This window comes from Balaenoptera musculus, chromosome 15 (assembly GCF_009873245.2).
Source record: "Balaenoptera musculus isolate JJ_BM4_2016_0621 chromosome 15, mBalMus1.pri.v3, whole genome shotgun sequence".
NCBI classification, from domain to species: domain Eukaryota; kingdom Metazoa; phylum Chordata; class Mammalia; order Artiodactyla; family Balaenopteridae; genus Balaenoptera; species Balaenoptera musculus.
This window is the reverse complement of record NC_045799.1, coordinates 82,132,971-82,148,334: the sequence shown is the minus strand read 5'-3', so window position 1 is coordinate 82,148,334 and position 15,364 is coordinate 82,132,971. Positions and strand designations below refer to the sequence as shown.

The following is a 15,364-nucleotide window of genomic DNA, read 5'->3' as shown; positions in this document are numbered from 1 at the left end:
TCCCAGCATCCCTCGGGCGGCGGCGGCGGCGGCGGCGGCGAGGCGGGGAGGTGGAGGACCGTGTGCGGCGGGGCCGACAGCGGGTAGAGGTGTGAGGGCGGCAGGGGACCTGAGCGGGAGCCGGGCCGGTGTGGCCGCCGCCGCCACTGCCACCATGCAGGAAATCATCGCCAGCGTGGACCACATCAAGTTCGACTTGGAGATCGCTGTGGAGCAGCAGCTTGGGGCGCAGCCGCTGCCCTTCCCCGGCATGGACAGTGAGCGCGGGCGAGGGGGCAGGCGGGCGAGGGGCGCGACCGACTCGGCCCCGGGACCCCCATTCTCTGGTTCCGGGACGCCCTCCCCCTCAGTTCGGGAACTCCTCCCTCTCGGTCCCCGGACTCCTTTCCCCCAATCCTGGGAACCCCCCTTTTCCCCTCATTTGGACTAGGGAGCGCCCCCCTGCCCCGATCTTCGATCCCCGGGGCTATTTTAAGGCAGTCTTCAGAAGGGCAGGACCACGTCCGGCAGTTAAAATAACTCTTGAATGAAGGCAGGTGTCCTGGGTTGGAAATCCTGCCCTCACTCGCACACACTCCCCAACTACAGGAAAGTACTAAGATATCCCCTTTCCGTACCTCCAGGCCCCCCACTTTGAGCGCCCTCTTCTTGCTTTCATCAAAACTGGGCCGTTGGAGGAGCCTTGCTGAGGAAAGGACCCACCTACCCCTCTCTGTAGGAGACCCCAGTGAGACTCTCAAGCTCCATTTTTTTCCTAGGACTCGCTCTCCTGGGAGCCCATCCCTCACTGTTTCTCTGGACCCCACCTCTGGGTCATTCATCACACCCAGGCAGCTGCCTGAGTTCCCTTCACTGTCCCGCTTCGCGTGGTGGCTCCTGGCTTCCCCCACCCCGCCAACTCAGGTGGGACGGGTAACACTTTATTTATTTTTATTTCTCTTGACCGCGACCAGGGATTGAACCCGGGCTACGGCAGTGAAAGCGCCGAGTCCTAATCACTGGACCGCCAGGGAATTACCTGGAACGTCTAGCACTTTAAAAGAAACCAACAGTTTCCTTAATTTCTCTCTTTTCCAGACATACTTGAAATCTAACGCTATAACATTAAATCTCAGAGGGCTCTTAGAGGTCATTGGGTTCAAGCCACAGGTGGGGCAGCTCAGGCCTGGGTGGGGGAGGGGACTTGCCAAAGATGGCTCAGCGCCTGGTGGAGCCAGATGAGCTCGCCAGGGTTCTTGACCCTTCCATCTGCAGTTCCCCATGCCATCTCCTGCAACTGCCAGAGGACATGGGCCACAGCCCCACGTTCTCCCACGTGTCCCACGGCTGGTCAGGTCTCTCTGCAGCCTCATTCCCCTCAAGTGGCCACACTTCTGATGCACACGTGACCTCTGAGGTGTCCCTCTCACGCTGACACTTATGTGTGAGACAATGCTCACGCCCAAGAGACAATTCAAACAGCCTTACTTTATACACACTCAGCACTGTCTCCACTGTACACGGCTCATAAGCCGCTGCTCACATTCAGATACTCACTCTTAAACCTACTCGTTGATACGCGTGATCACTTTGTGCTTTTACGTGTATGTCCACTCACGCATGGGCTTTTCCTGTGTTGATGGCACTAGCCTGATGCCATGGAACCCTCCACGCAGGGCGGCTCTTTCTCTCCCTCCCCGCTCCAGCCTGGAAGCACAGATACTTGAGCCTGTGAGGGCAGGCGCAGAGGTGGGGAGCCCACAAACCTGTGCTTAGGGAGGGTCCAGGACATACCTGGCCACAGGTACTGCCTCAGACTTGGTACGTGCCGTCAACATTCACTGCCTGCCTGAGATCACGGTCAGTGTGTTCGAGGCCAGGGAGGCCAGGGAGGCCACAGCTCTTCTTCCGCCTTCCCTGCACTTCAGTCCCATCTTAATATGGGGAAGTATCAGTTCTGCCCTGAAGGCATACTCCTTTATCCTGTCTGCCTAAAACCCGATCTCCAGGACTCTGGACTTCTTCTGGCTTTAGGGAATGAAACGACCTTAACCTCTGAAAAGAATGAAGGCCCAGAAATACTCTTAAATGTTACGTTTTTTTAATGTAAGACTTCTCGGACTTTTTGAAATGCAAACGAGTGACACCCCTGTGACTCCCACCACTGGAACCTTAAATCTGTCCTAGCAAAAGCTGCCTGCTTCCAAGAAGCCAACGAATCTCTTGCAAGTTAGCAAGGAGAGGCACGTAAGTGGGCTTCAGAGATGGTGTCGGTGGGTTTCCCATGATGCTAAAATGCCTGTTGATAGAGAAAACTGTGTGGGAAGGCACGGGCTGTTGATTCTGGTGGCCATGGCAGGTGAGTCCCTGGGCTCCTTGGGACAGCCCTGGACCCCACTGACTTCCGCTGCACTCAGCTTTTATTCTCCTGCTCCCCTCACCAGGACCAGCTCCATCTGTGGAAGCAGGAGACTGTGCTCCTTTAATTACTGTGTGTTGGTATTGCACATTAAGAGCAGTCCTGCTCCTGTGTCTTCAGTTATGCTCTTCCCTCCAGAATAGCTTCTCCGAGGCGCCTGCCTCTCCTCTGGAGCCGGTTCCTCCTCAGAGTCCCCATTCGCTTGTTTGTGCTTCCTGTGAGATCGTTCCCTCCCTCTGCCTCAGGTTAAAGCGCCCCTGAATTAGCCCTCGGGAACGTCTGAGCGGGGAGTAACTAATTTCTGTGATCTTGCGTTCCATCCTTCCTTCCCCCATCCACTCCAAACTCCTTGAAAGCATCTTGCTTACAGGAGATTCTCAGAAAGCCCTGAATAACGACTGGTCTCAGCGTGGATGTCTCATTTTGCAGGGAATGACTGAACTAAGGAGCTTTTTCCTTGCTTGGTCAGGCTTAGCATTTTTTTGCCACTCTGTTTCCTGTGCCTTGACCCCTCCGTGGGTTAAAGGCCAGAAGGGTTCCCTCCCCATCTTCAGATGTCACCAGTAGCAGTTACACATCGCTTTGTTTGACACCTCTTCTCCTCTCTGCAGAGTCGGGGGCTGCTGTCTGCGAATTCTTTTTGAAAGCTGCCTGTGGCAAAGGTAAGAGACCCCCTGGCTCCCGACATTCCCCCTGAGGTGCCCTCCACTGCCCTGTCCCCGGCAGACTTGCAGGCTCTCAGGTCCCTGGCTCACCCTGCTTTCTGCAGACTCACGGTGTCCCTAGGTGAAACTCTGGTCCAGATAAGCTAGGAACGTGGTGGGGTGTTCTGCCTGAAACCTGGAACACAGGCCTGAATCTGGCTCTGAGTCTGCCTTCTCACCTCACTTTCTCTGCAGCCACGAGCTGACCTGTGACATGGACAGAGGCCCCTAGCCCTGAGGTGTTCAGGAACTTTCTCAAGGTCGTAGAGTCAGTGAGTGGCTGAGCCCAGGCCTTTTCTGATTCTACAGTCTGCACAAGCTCATGTCCTCTGTGTACTCTCATCAAAAAACTCCGCGATAGTGTGTCTCGTGGGGTTCTTGTTCATACTAACCAGGTCCCAACACAGGCAGCATGAGCCAAACTGCTGATTCATAAGACGTACCGCTGGGTGGGACCCTGCATGCCATGTATAGGTCTGGGCAGTTTTCTTCCTGTAGCCAAATTTATTTGGAAACTAAATTTTAATTAGAAGCTTGAATAAGGCACACAGAATTACAGCAAGGGGATGGTTTTAATGGATGATTTGGGCAAGTTGTGGTTCTATAACTCAAGTCATTCACCCTGCCAGGCAGATCAGCCAGGTTGACCTCAGGCTCTCTGGTCGGAACATCATTCCTCTGCTGGGCTCCTGGTCTCATTCCCTTGTCTTCTGCCTTTCTGACCCACCACATTCTGTTAGCACAGCCATCCTTAACACAGGGCACTACGACTGTTTCTGTGTTAACTAATACAGTAGCCACTGGCTCCGTGTGGCTGTTCAAATTTAATTAAATAAAAAATGCAGTTCCTCAATCACACTAGTCGTATTTCAATTACTTAGTAGCCATGTGTGGCTGGTGGCCGCCATGTTGGACGGCATAGATAGAGAATATTCCTATCATTGCAGAAGGTTCTGTTCAGTGGGGCTGGTCTGGATCTTTTCCAGACACAACCTCATTCTGGTCAGGCCTTCCCAGTAGTCCCTCCAGGTCACCAGTTAGAAATGTGACTTTCCCAGGGTATGGCTCTGTCCTATTTGGGTGATTGATTGCTCAGGTTCTACAGAAGGCAGACCTCCCCCAGTTTGTATACAATGCATTTCTTCAGTTCTGAAGTTGATTTCTTTCTTACTTGTTGGAGGCTAAGTGGGTACTTTTTGGGGTTTTTGGGTTTTTTGGGGGGGTATAGTTGCTTTACAATGCTGTGTTAGTTTCTGCTGTATGGCGAAGTGAATCAGCTATACGTATACATCTATCCCCTCTTTTTTGGATTTCCTTCCCACTTAGGTCACCACAGAGCACTGAGTAGAGTTCCCTGTCCTATACAGTAGGTTCTCATTAGTTATCTGTCTGATACATAGTAGTATATATATGTCAATCCCAATCTCCCAATTCATCCCACATCCCCTTTCCCCCCTTGGTGACCGTACGTTTATTCTCTATGTCTGTGTCTCCATTTCTGCCTTGCAAACAGGTTCATCGGTACCATTTTTCTGAATTCCACATATATGCGTTAATATACGGTATTTGTTTTTCTCTTTCTGACTTGCTTCACTCTGTATGACAGTCTCTAGGTCCATCCATGTCTCTACAAATGACCCAATTTTGGTCCTTTTTAGGGCTGAGTAAGTGGGCACTTTGAACTAGAGATAGAGCCCACCCGGAATCCAGGCTTCTTCTGGCTTCTATCTTTTAGGGCTGTGTTTCTCAAACCCCAGTCTTTTATGACCCCTACAAATTTTGCCACGTCTGTGTATCACCGGAACTCTTCTTTAACTAAATTAAGAAAAACACTCCCCTCTTCCCACCCATCTCCTTTAGGCTTCTTAAGTTTCCATCTTATAGAATATCTGTGGGATCATGATTTGATGTTTTAGATTTTCCCAAGACACATTAAAATAAATCCATAACTATTGAAACTTAAAATGTGTGCTCACATGCTGCTGAAAATCACACTGCCTTCTGCCAGGGCAGTGGCTGCTTTCCAGGACACGCTGCTTTCAGGGGCCGCCTGGCTCCTCACACCACACCCACCCCCCGACCCGTCTTCCTTGGCAGGGGGCATGTGCCCGTTCCGCCACATCAGCGGCGAGAAGACGGTCGTGTGCAAACACTGGCTGCGGGGGCTGTGCAAGAAGGGGGACCAGTGCGAGTTCCTGCACGAGTACGACATGACCAAGATGCCCGAGTGCTACTTCTACTCGAAGTTCGGTGAGGCGTGTGGCAGGCTCCCGGCACCCAGACCCCCTGGGTAGGGAGCCCCGGGAGGCTCCACCGAGCACCGAGACTTGGGGGTTAAGCAGCTGCTCAGGCGCCTGCGATGCCTGCCGACCTCAGCTGGCCCTTCAGTTATGGGCAGTTAGGGTTATTCTCTCGTAACCCCTGTGTCTTCGTAGTGCTTCTGTGTTTTGAGCGCTGGCAGGTACTTTGGGAAGTCGAGGCTAACCCAGGTCTCACGGTGGGTGTGGGAGCAGGGCAGCTGGCTGGAGGCCTTGTTTCTGCTCCAGCGGACCTTCTCCCTTAAATCAGCTGCTTCTTCCAGAGTGGCAGCTGGTTGCCCCTCAGGCTTGAGTCGGTTCCTTCTCTCTGGAAGTGTGATCCTGGGTAGTAGCTTGTCTGTCCTAAATACCCCTTAAAAATAGCTGCTCCGGGGCTGTCTTCTGGTGGCAAAGAACCGTCCTCTTAACGTTGAAAGTGAAATTGCCTTTGTTTCTGCTCAGAGGACACGTGGCCTCAGCTGACCCGAGTGAACTGTGTGGAGAAGCCAGGGCGGTGGGGCTGGCACAGGGCGCGGTGGGGCTGATGCGCTCCGTGATGGAACTAGACTCCCCTGCCTGTGCCCTGGGCGAGGCTGCCCAGGAAGAAGCCCTGGTGGTCAGGATGAGGGTGGGCGCTGGCCCCGGGACTGCCGGCCTCAGGCCCTGGGCAGGAGCCGGCACGAGGCTGGAAGCGTGCCGCACGCTTCGTGATGGGCCGAGGAACGCTGGGCGTGCGGCACGCCTTCAGAGCACTGTTGTCAGAGGAGACGTTAATGATTTCAGCAGCCCAATAGGTTTGGCCTGCTGGCTTATTAATGATAGCTGTGGCTTTTTTTGTAGAGGCAACGTAAGCTGAGAAGTCAAAGCACAGACAGATAGGAAACAGGACTCAGCTTCCCAGCTCCCCACCCTCTCCGTCCTGCCCATAGCAGCGTGGGAACCACTAGGGGAAGGGGCAGCAGCTTCTCCATGGGAGCCGTCTCCCATCTGGCCCCAAAGGCAGGAGCCAGCCCTCCTGGGTGGACTCCCGGGGGCGCCTCTGCAAGCTGGCTTGGGTTCCCACCTTCCCTGCCGATGGCCCTGGGCCCCGCTGCCCTCCAGGCCTCTGTGACGATCGGCTGCCTGCACGTCCCCTGCAGAGCCTGTCCTGGTGCAGACGCACCGTCTGCAGCTCCTGACGCTACTCCACAGGCGAGGGTCCCCCTTCTAGGCACCGGAGGGACAGTGGTAAAGAGGACAGGCACCGTCCTTGCCCCGTGGTGCTTTTACTCCAGTGGCCCAGGCAAGGAAGCAGCTGATTCACCAGTAAGACAAAGAAGAAAATTCACCATAAGGGCTCTGAAAGAGACAAACAGCAATGGGGTCACCTGAGGAGATCTTGAGGCAGTGTGGTCAGGGACAGCCTCTCTGAGGAGGGGAGACCTGGGCTGGGGGCCAAAGGCTAAGAAGAACCCCTGGGAGGCCAGTGTGGCTGGGAAGGGACTGGTCTAGACCCCACAGGGACGTGTGGGTCTGGGAAGGAGTGCGCTCTGAGCAGCAGTGACCAGACTGGCCTTTCGTGTGTGAATGGACCGGAGGTGGTGCAGCTGCCCGGGTCAGCGGTGCCTGTGCTTGGCTGGAAGATGCTGGTGGCCAGCTGGGCCCGCGGCCCCCGAGAGGAGCTCTCCTAAAGGCTTTATCACATTCCACCGTAGGGACCCAGCTGTGAGTTCCCAAATCTTCCCTACTTTTGTCGTAAGAGGTCGAGTCCTCAGGCCCTTCCCCGTCCCATCAGAGCTCATCAGAGCGGAACGGTAATTTGCTACTGGTCTCAACTGATGCGTTTGCACATCTGGGCCCCCCACATTGCCAACACCTCCTTTGGGCGAGGGGTGGAGCCATGAGTTGTTTGATGAGTGTGTACCCTGTGCCCGCCTCTGTCACTGTCATTGACCCTCAAGGCAGCACAGACATCTGTGAGGGAAGGACCGTCACAGCCCACGTACGAGCCAGGGTACTGAGGCTCTGAGACACCCTGCCCTGGGTCTCAGGGCTCGCCGGGCCGGGACTGGACACCAGCCCCACCTGGCCCTCTTTGCTGTACCGCGGCCCCGGCGGCAGGAGAAGCACAGGTGGGTCTGGGTCCAGCTCTCCCAGGTGGACGCATGTCTGGGCTTCCCTGCAGGGGAGTGCAGCAACAAGGAGTGCCCCTTCCTGCACATCGACCCCGAGTCCAAGATCAAGGACTGTCCTTGGTACGACCGTGGCTTCTGCAAGCATGGTAGGTGTCCGGGTAGCTGGGCTGCCTGGCCAGAAGCCAGTCCTCCCTCCCTCTGCCCACATGACCCTCTGCTTGTCCTGCCTTTTCCTGCAAAACGTGGTGTTAGGCACTGGGGGGCTAGTGAGTCTTTTTCACACCAAGTCACTTGAGCCTCCCCAGGTTCCCACTGGACTGCATTCTCACCCGTACTTCTGATGAGGAAACTAGTGTTTGAGAGGGTGTGTACCCTGCCCACTGGCCTGCTGAATAAGAGGCAGAGCCAGCATTTGAAGCCCTGTTCTTGCTTTCTGCCCCCAGGCAGCAGTGTGGGCAGGGCTCTGACTGGCAGAAGGGCATGAGGGCATCCCCTAAAGAGGGGGCAATCTGAGTGACCCTGGCGCTTGGCTCCACAGGCCCCCTGTGCAGGCACCGGCACACGCGGAGAGTCATCTGTGTGAATTACCTCGTGGGATTCTGCCCGGAGGGGCCCTCGTGTAAATTCATGCAGTGAGTAGCCAGCCCCTGCCCAGGCCCTGCTGCCCCCTGTATCTCTCCATCGGGGCTTTGGTCACTGGGTAGTGTCAGCACAGGGTCTGGGGCAGGGGTGGGAGATGGGGAGGGACCACCACTGCTTCCTGAGCGGAGGTGGCTCTGCCTAAAGCAGGGTAACCTTTACGGTGTCCCAGACCATCTAGGACTAAGATGAAAGCTATGGGCCCTGTGCTCCAGAAAACACTCACGCACATGTGACCTCAGATTAAGAACCTGTGCCCTGAAGGAAGGGAGCTTCGGTTTCGGGACCTCCTATATGGAGGCTCATAGAACCCTCACATGTGAAAGGATGTCCCCATTTCACACATGGGGACACTGGGGCTCGGAGCTCAGCCGCTGGCCGGGGGCAGGTGGTAGCTCCGGGTCAAAGGCAGATCTGTGACCTCTGGGGCCCAGTCCTTGTGCGGGAGGGCTCAGCGCTCCTCTCCTGGGTCTCGGTGCACCTCTGTCACTTTGGGTGGTTGTGGGGTGGCACTGGGACCGTAGAGTAGTGTCCCCCCGACCCCCTGTGCTGCCTCCATCCATGCTGCTGACACCTGCACGGAAGCAGAGTGTCCTGGTCGCTGCCACGTGGTGGGCAGGTGGCTGGTGCTCCTGACTTGGTCCCACTCCCTAGATGAGAGCCTAGGAGCCTACAGGTGGCCCAGGATTCCTGTGTGTGGGGCGGCGGTGGAGGGCGTGTCCCCCAGACCTCTGCTGTCAGAGGTCTAACACTTGAGGTGCCCCTGCAGGGAAGGGTGTTTGTTGGGAAGGCCTTCTGTGTACAGAGCGCCTCTGGAGAGGCTCTGACAGTACCAGCTGTGTTTCCCTCCTTTCTCTGAGCAGCACTTGCCCAGGCTCACAGCTAGGTGTAGGCAAAGCTGGGTCTGAGTCCGGGCACGTCAGAGCTGTCTTCCCCCCCATCCTGAGCACCAGCACCCGCCCTACGTCCAGGTGGCTCGTGTGGCTCTGTGCTTGGCTGGAGGCTGCTTGTGATTCTCCCGGGGCCAGAACTCGAGAACCCCGCCAGCCTAGCTCCTCTCTCACCTCCTCTTCTCCTCTTTTTCCTGTCCCCTTCTGCCGCTGGGTGACCAGCCCTAGATTTGAACTGCCGATGGGAACCACCGAGCAGCCCCCACTGCCGCAGCAGACGCAGCCTCCCACAAAGGTACCGTGCCCCAGGCCCGCGCTGCTGCCGGGCCTGGCCGCGCCCTGGCCGCAGAACGCTCAGTGCCCCCGCCTCAGTGCGGGGCCTGCCGGAGACCCGGCTGGAGATCGTGGGAGGAGGCGGGAGAGGAGGGGAGTCACCCTGGTTCCTGCTGAAACTCCAGGGAGCGGAGCAGTGTGCACCTTCTCTGGGCTGGAGGGCTGTCTGCTGGAGCCAGACGCCCACCGGGCTTCTCTTCCCTTCTTGCCTGGCGAGCGCAGGGCAGCGTGGGCGCCACACATCTGCCGTTCTTGCTTGTGGTTCAGACCCTTCCCTCTACAAACGGGACTCCCAGCGGGGCGGGAGTGGAAGTGTGGCTGACTGGTTCTCTGGCTGGTGCCCGACTGCAGGGGGGATGCTGGGAACAGAGGGTCGAGGCATCGGCTGGCTCCGGTCTCCTAAGCGAGGGGATCCCACACCCCTCCAGCATGAGGAGAGGGAAATGCCATAAACGAATGGGAATCTGCAGCAGTGACCCCCAGCCAAAGGCGCCTTGGGTTTGGTTACAAGATGCGGGCGGGGGCCCAGAGGAAGGCTGGCCAGGTGTCCTAGGCAGGGTCTCAGCGGGCTGAGCAAACTGCCCACCCGTCGTGAAGCCTCACCTGTTACCCGGCTGGGCTCTGAGCCCTTTGCCGGAGCCCGCCTGGCCCTCCTCCAGGACAGAGGCCAAGCAGCCAGGAGGGGACGTGGCCACCCTCGCTGCACTGCCCGCCACCGTCAGGAGGGTGTGGGATGAACCAAAGAGAACTCCTGTCAGAGCCGGGCATTCCCGCGTGTGGGTGCGGCCATGACCACCTGGGCTTCCCAGCTCGGGGCTCCTGCAATGACGGGGCCACAGCCAGGGGCCCGCTCAGTCAGTCGGCGGTGGCCTTGCTGTCCAGGCCCCACCCCAGGCGCCCCCGTCCGCCTTGCTCACGCGGCTCCCTAGCGGAGGGCCCTCTCAGCCCCTAGACCGCAGGTCAGCGTGTCAGCCTCCGACTGTTTTCTGTGACTGTTGCCCGCCGTGTAGGCTCTAAACACCTGGCTGAACCAAGCGTTCATCCTGACCTGAAGCTAGAACCTCACAAACAAAAGTAAGGCCTGCTCATGCCCTCGCCCTGCCGCCCCAGAGACCGCCTCGTCTCTTTGGTGTTTTGTTTTCTTTTATTTTTCGTTTTTGTGTGTCTGCATGGTGTTTTTCGGGCAGCGGCTCCTGCCACCGTCACCAGACGTTTCTTTTCCACCTACTCTCCCGAGCCGGGCCACCACGGAAGCCCTTCTTCCTGCCGGTCACGGTCATGCGGGAGAAGTCCCGCCCTCTTTTTTCCTGTCCCCATTGGTAGTCTGCGTGCACGTGTTTTCCGCAGTAAAACCGTGTTGTATAACTCTTTCCAGCAAAGTAACAATCCGCCATTACAAAGGTCGTCCTCCTTGATCCAGTTAACGAGTCAGAACTCTTCTCCCAACCAGCAGAGAGCCCCGCAGGTCATCGGGGTCATGCAGAGTCAAAACAGCAGCGCAGGCAACCGGGGACCCCGGCCGCTGGAGCAGGTCACCTGTTACAAGGTGAGTCCCGGGGCCGGGGGGGTGGCAGGGGGTCTTCACAGTCAGTGGCCATTCCCTCATTCCCCAGAGAGTTAGCTGATTTTGAAGAATGAAGACATCTTTGTTTTTGCTGATTGGAAGAGTAAAACTGGGCCACTCCGGTGAGCTAGAGACTATGCTACTTCTGTCCATGACACACTAAGGCCAGGTGAACAATTAAACACACGCTGTTAAATGAAAGGATTGTGCTTTCAAGAAAGGGATGGGAACCTTCCAGAGGCCGGGAACGAAGTGGGAGCACGAATCCAAGGAACAGAGTGAGCCCTGAAGCCTCTGGGTGTCCTCATATCCCAGGTGGGCACACCCAAAGGAAAGGGACAGAAGCTTTAGGCCCGCGTGGGGAGGAAATGGAGTAGAACCTTCACCCCCACCCACTCGCAAAACAGGACGTTCAGGGAAAGGGTAAACTTTTTAAAAACTTACTGGAAAACTTGTCCATCTCACTCTCTGCTCAGGATGGAAAGGTGGGGAGAAAAGCCCTTCTGAGTTTGTCGTCACTGGCAGGCCCTTCCTTGAGTCTGGGCCTGTGTTCACAGCCTTGGTGTGGGCCAAAAAGCCACAGACTGGGTTTTCTAATCTAAAACAGCCCTGGATGGGTGAGCCCCTGGCACCCGACTTTGAGAAATTTATTCTCAACCCAGGCCACACAGAATTCCCACAACTAAGGTTCCCCAGAATGAGCTCATAATAAAAATCGTAGAAGGAAACAAGCACCACTGTCAGCAGAAACCACCAACAGAACTAGATTCACAAAGATTTCCGATGTGGAGATTATTAGATGAAATACAGAATTAGTACATGCTTTCTGTAAAAACTTTTAGATGATACAGAAGCGTTCAGCGTACAGAGTGTTGCCCTTTATTCCCACCATTTTCCTAAAAGAGCCACTTTACCCAGCTGTTGTGTTCTCACGTTTTGTTTTCAATACTCCTTTACACTCCACAACTCCTACAGGGGGCTCCACTCAGAGAAGTGCTCTGCTAAACTCTTATTCACACAAGCACAAGCACAATATATATTTTAATACAAATAGGGCCCTAGTATGTACAGTGTTCTATAATCCCTTTTTCCTTATAACATATTCTGATCTGTGTTGGCATAAGTAACTCTGATGTATTTCAGTGGCTACATAATTTTACCAGTTCTCTGTTGGTAAACAGTTCTCCGTGGGTAAACTATTAATTTATAGTTTTTGCTGCTAAAAATAGTGCTGAATCTGACAGACATTTGTGAGCTCTTGTCTGGTGTCTGGAACATCCAGGCCTACAAGTAGAAGGGCCAAGTCAAAAAGCATATGCCTATATTGTTCCTAGAACTTGCCTTCGGGAAGGGCTGAGCCACTGGTCACTTCCCACAGCCGTCAGACACTCACTGAGCACCTGCTCTGTGGGCTCTGCGGAGAAACCCACCGCTGTCACTCCTCCCCGGGAGGGGTCTGTGTTCCGAGGGAGGGGAAGGCAGGTGCCCAGACACCGAAGTTAAAAGTGCCCACGCATGCAGGGAAGGCCTCACAGAAATTTCTGAGCCTGAGCCCTAACAGGGGAGGAGAGTATGGAAGGGGGGCTGTGAAGGAAGGTGAGGGGAGACCAGGCAGTTCTCAAGTACAGTGAGGAGACTCGGGTGTCCTGAGTCAGCGGAGCTGTGCTGCCTCCTCCAGGACTTGTCGGCAGGGCCTCTGAAGCAAGCTCTCCTGAGTCCGGGAACCTTAGAAAGATGGGGCTGGGGGTAGGGGACGAACCTAACAACCTCTTCCTACCACGGGCACAGTTGATATTAAAGCCATCTCGGGGGAATCCTGATTCCCCAGGATCAGCTGCGGAGGCCAGTGGACAGGCCGAGGGCAGCAAGCGGGGCCACGGAGTCCCTCCCTCTGGTTATCACATCTGCCAGAGGTCCAGCTGGCAGCTACACAGGCCACTCGACCACACGCGTTACACCTACAGATCAGAAAGACTTGGAAACATGGGGACTGTGCAGTCGGGGGAATAGAGCAGGCCAAAGCCCCGAGTTCCAGACCAAGGAAGCAAGGACTGGGAGGGCTCTGGGTGGGTTAGTGCGGGGTGGGTGCCCCGACCTGTCTCCCGACCCCTTGTTCAGTGCTCGAGGCTGCCATTTCCTTCCTTATAATTCCCTTCTGCTTTCTGATGAGTAATGAGAACGAATGAGGAGAAGCTAAGGAAGGGTCTGGAGAATCAGCCGGGACAAGTCAGGGTCCGTGCTGGAGTTTCTGAAGTGATTCTCCCGGGTCTCTTCCCCCAAGTCTAATCATTATCCCGTCTCTCTGATCCTGTGGCCCAGACCTGGCCCAGGGCTAGCTTAGGCAAGTGCGCACGAGCCAGGAGGGAAAGATCTTTGGGTGCAGCCCACCCTCTCTCCTCGCAGTGAATCCCTGAGTTGGGGGAGGAGCCTGGCGGCTTCTGTTGCGTGGCCGCCTCCCCTGTCTCAGGGGAGTCCCAGAACTGTGCCTTAGAGGTAAGTGACTGGCCAGCCGTGCAGAGGGGCTTGGTCCCTGGAGAGGCGGGAGCGCTGTGGTGCCACCGGCTTCTCTTCACCCCGCCCGCCACCACAAGAGTCCGCCGTGGCCCGCGCGCTCCCTTCCACCGGCCGGGCTGCTGGCTGCGGTTTCTGTGCCACTCTACCTTCTGGAGCTCCCTTTCCCTCGTGTTTGAATGAAAATCAGTGCCGCTGAGAATTTCAGAGTCCCTGCTCCCAACCTGGAATTTAGCGGGTGCTGCCTTAGTTGAAAATTGCATTTGAAACAATGTGTTTTGTTTGTTTCCTCCTTCCCTTCCTGCTGTCCCCAGTGTGGCGAGAAAGGACACTACGCCAACAGATGCACCAAAGGGCACCTGGCCTTTCTCAGTGGACAGTGACAGCAGCCGCAGCAGCTCAGAGCAGCCCGAGGCGCCCCGTTACTGGGGACCCGCTGGGCCATCCTGGGGAGTGTGCATCTACCTGCTCGATGCTGGTAGAACTCTGGCTGGAGCTGGCAGGCAGGCATATTGGGTTTTATTCTGAGGGGCTACGTCTGTCAGTTTCCCTATCGTTTTGCTGTAATCTTTTTTTTAAGGGGGACATGTGCTCCAGTTCGGTCCCTCAAGTTGGGATCATGTTTGTCTAGGCATCAAGGCCTCCCATCTGTGACTCTGCACACCACCCTCTGCGGGGGGAGGAAGTCGTGGGGAAGGGCTTGTGTGCAGCAGTTCTGTGAGGAAGGTGGCCCTTCCCCTCAGGGCCTCCTTAAGCACCAGGGGCTGCTGGATCATTTAAAGCTGTGGCCAACTCATGCCTGCTTCCTCCCTGTCCTGCTGAATCAGAGGCCGTGCCTATCCACGTGATTTAAGCGAGACAGCCCTTCAGAGCAAACTCAAGTGCGGAGTTGCCTCTGCCGGTCCTGCTCCAGGGTGGCAGCAGTTGAGAGGACCATGTAGGGCTCTTGAGTGTGATGGTCTTTTTCCTCTGGGTTTATTTTCTTGAGGCACCTGCTCAACAGTGTTTAAGGTATACCTTAAGCTGGGGCTGCAGACACCCTTGAAACAGACGATGCAGTCCATCTGTGCACCTACCTCCTGCCCCATCAAGCATCTGTACCGTCAGACACCTTTGGCCTAGAGGAGAGGCCCCTGCCTCTGAGCCTGGAAATATGAAACTGGCACCTGCAGCCTGCTGGGCAAGTGGGCCTATTCAAGTTCAATTACAAGAACAATTTTTATGAACATGATTAAACCTTGTTTTTTAAGCTGTGTCTCATTACTTCGGGGACTCCATGCCAAGAGGATTCTTGCTACTGGCTGCATTAGCTGCCTGGCACGAAGCTTTGACATCGGTGCTCGCTTTTCCGCTTTTGGTGAATGTGAGTCTCACGACCGGAAGTGATACTGCCAGGGGAAGAAAAGGCCTTTGTACTGGCAGCCTGTACAGTCTGGAAGCCTGGCCTTTGGACCAGCCACCTGGCAGGTGTCCTTTATTTCTGATGTTGAATACTTGTTCCTTCAAATTCAGATCTTGCAGGAGATAATTAGCCACAGCATCTCACCCTATACTCCATGCAGTATATATGCCTATCACACACCCCCAATAAGAAACTGATTCTGACCTTAATTATCACTTTACTGAAGGCCTTGGTGAAGGATAAGGAAGAGGGTGCTGGGTACAGAGCAGTTGAGAGCTCCTATCAGGGCCTGTGCTTTCCCTTCCCGCCTCCATCATCCCACTGAGCTTCCTGCAAGTGAAGCTTACTTACAAGGACCAGGGGGTCCCACACTTCCCAATTCCCTGATACCCCAATACCCCGGGATGGTGCAGAAAGATGGGGAAGGGGAGGGCATTCTTAGGAACGAGGGTTTCTGCTTCATATTGTGAAAGTGTCAGCTGACAAAAGGCTAAAAATGAGGCACAGAGCAG

The 15,364-nt window shown here is 55.6% G+C and overlaps 1 protein-coding gene across 7 annotated transcripts; it reads left to right on the top strand.

The window, feature by feature from the left end:
* The first annotated feature begins 22 nt into the window (after nucleotides 1–22).
* Nucleotides 23–14,699, top strand: CPSF4 (cleavage and polyadenylation specific factor 4). 7 transcript variants are annotated; one of them, XM_036825283.1, is made up of 8 exons: nucleotides 23–257; nucleotides 3,010–3,060; nucleotides 5,200–5,352; nucleotides 7,564–7,659; nucleotides 8,052–8,145; nucleotides 9,265–9,337; nucleotides 10,751–10,921; nucleotides 13,765–14,699. In XM_036825283.1, the coding sequence occupies exons 1-8, from the start codon at nucleotides 155–157 to the stop codon at nucleotides 13,831–13,833; spliced, it is 810 nt and encodes a 269-aa protein (XP_036681178.1). In that variant the 5' UTR covers nucleotides 23–154; the 3' UTR covers nucleotides 13,834–14,699. The 7 variants fall into 7 exon arrangements, with proteins under 7 accessions (XP_036681178.1, XP_036681180.1, XP_036681179.1 ...); XM_036825285.1 differs by having other exon boundaries at nucleotides 10,829–10,921; nucleotides 13,765–13,974; XM_036825284.1 differs by having other exon boundaries at nucleotides 10,826–10,921; nucleotides 13,765–13,974.
* Nucleotides 14,700–15,364: the final 665 nt, after the last annotated feature.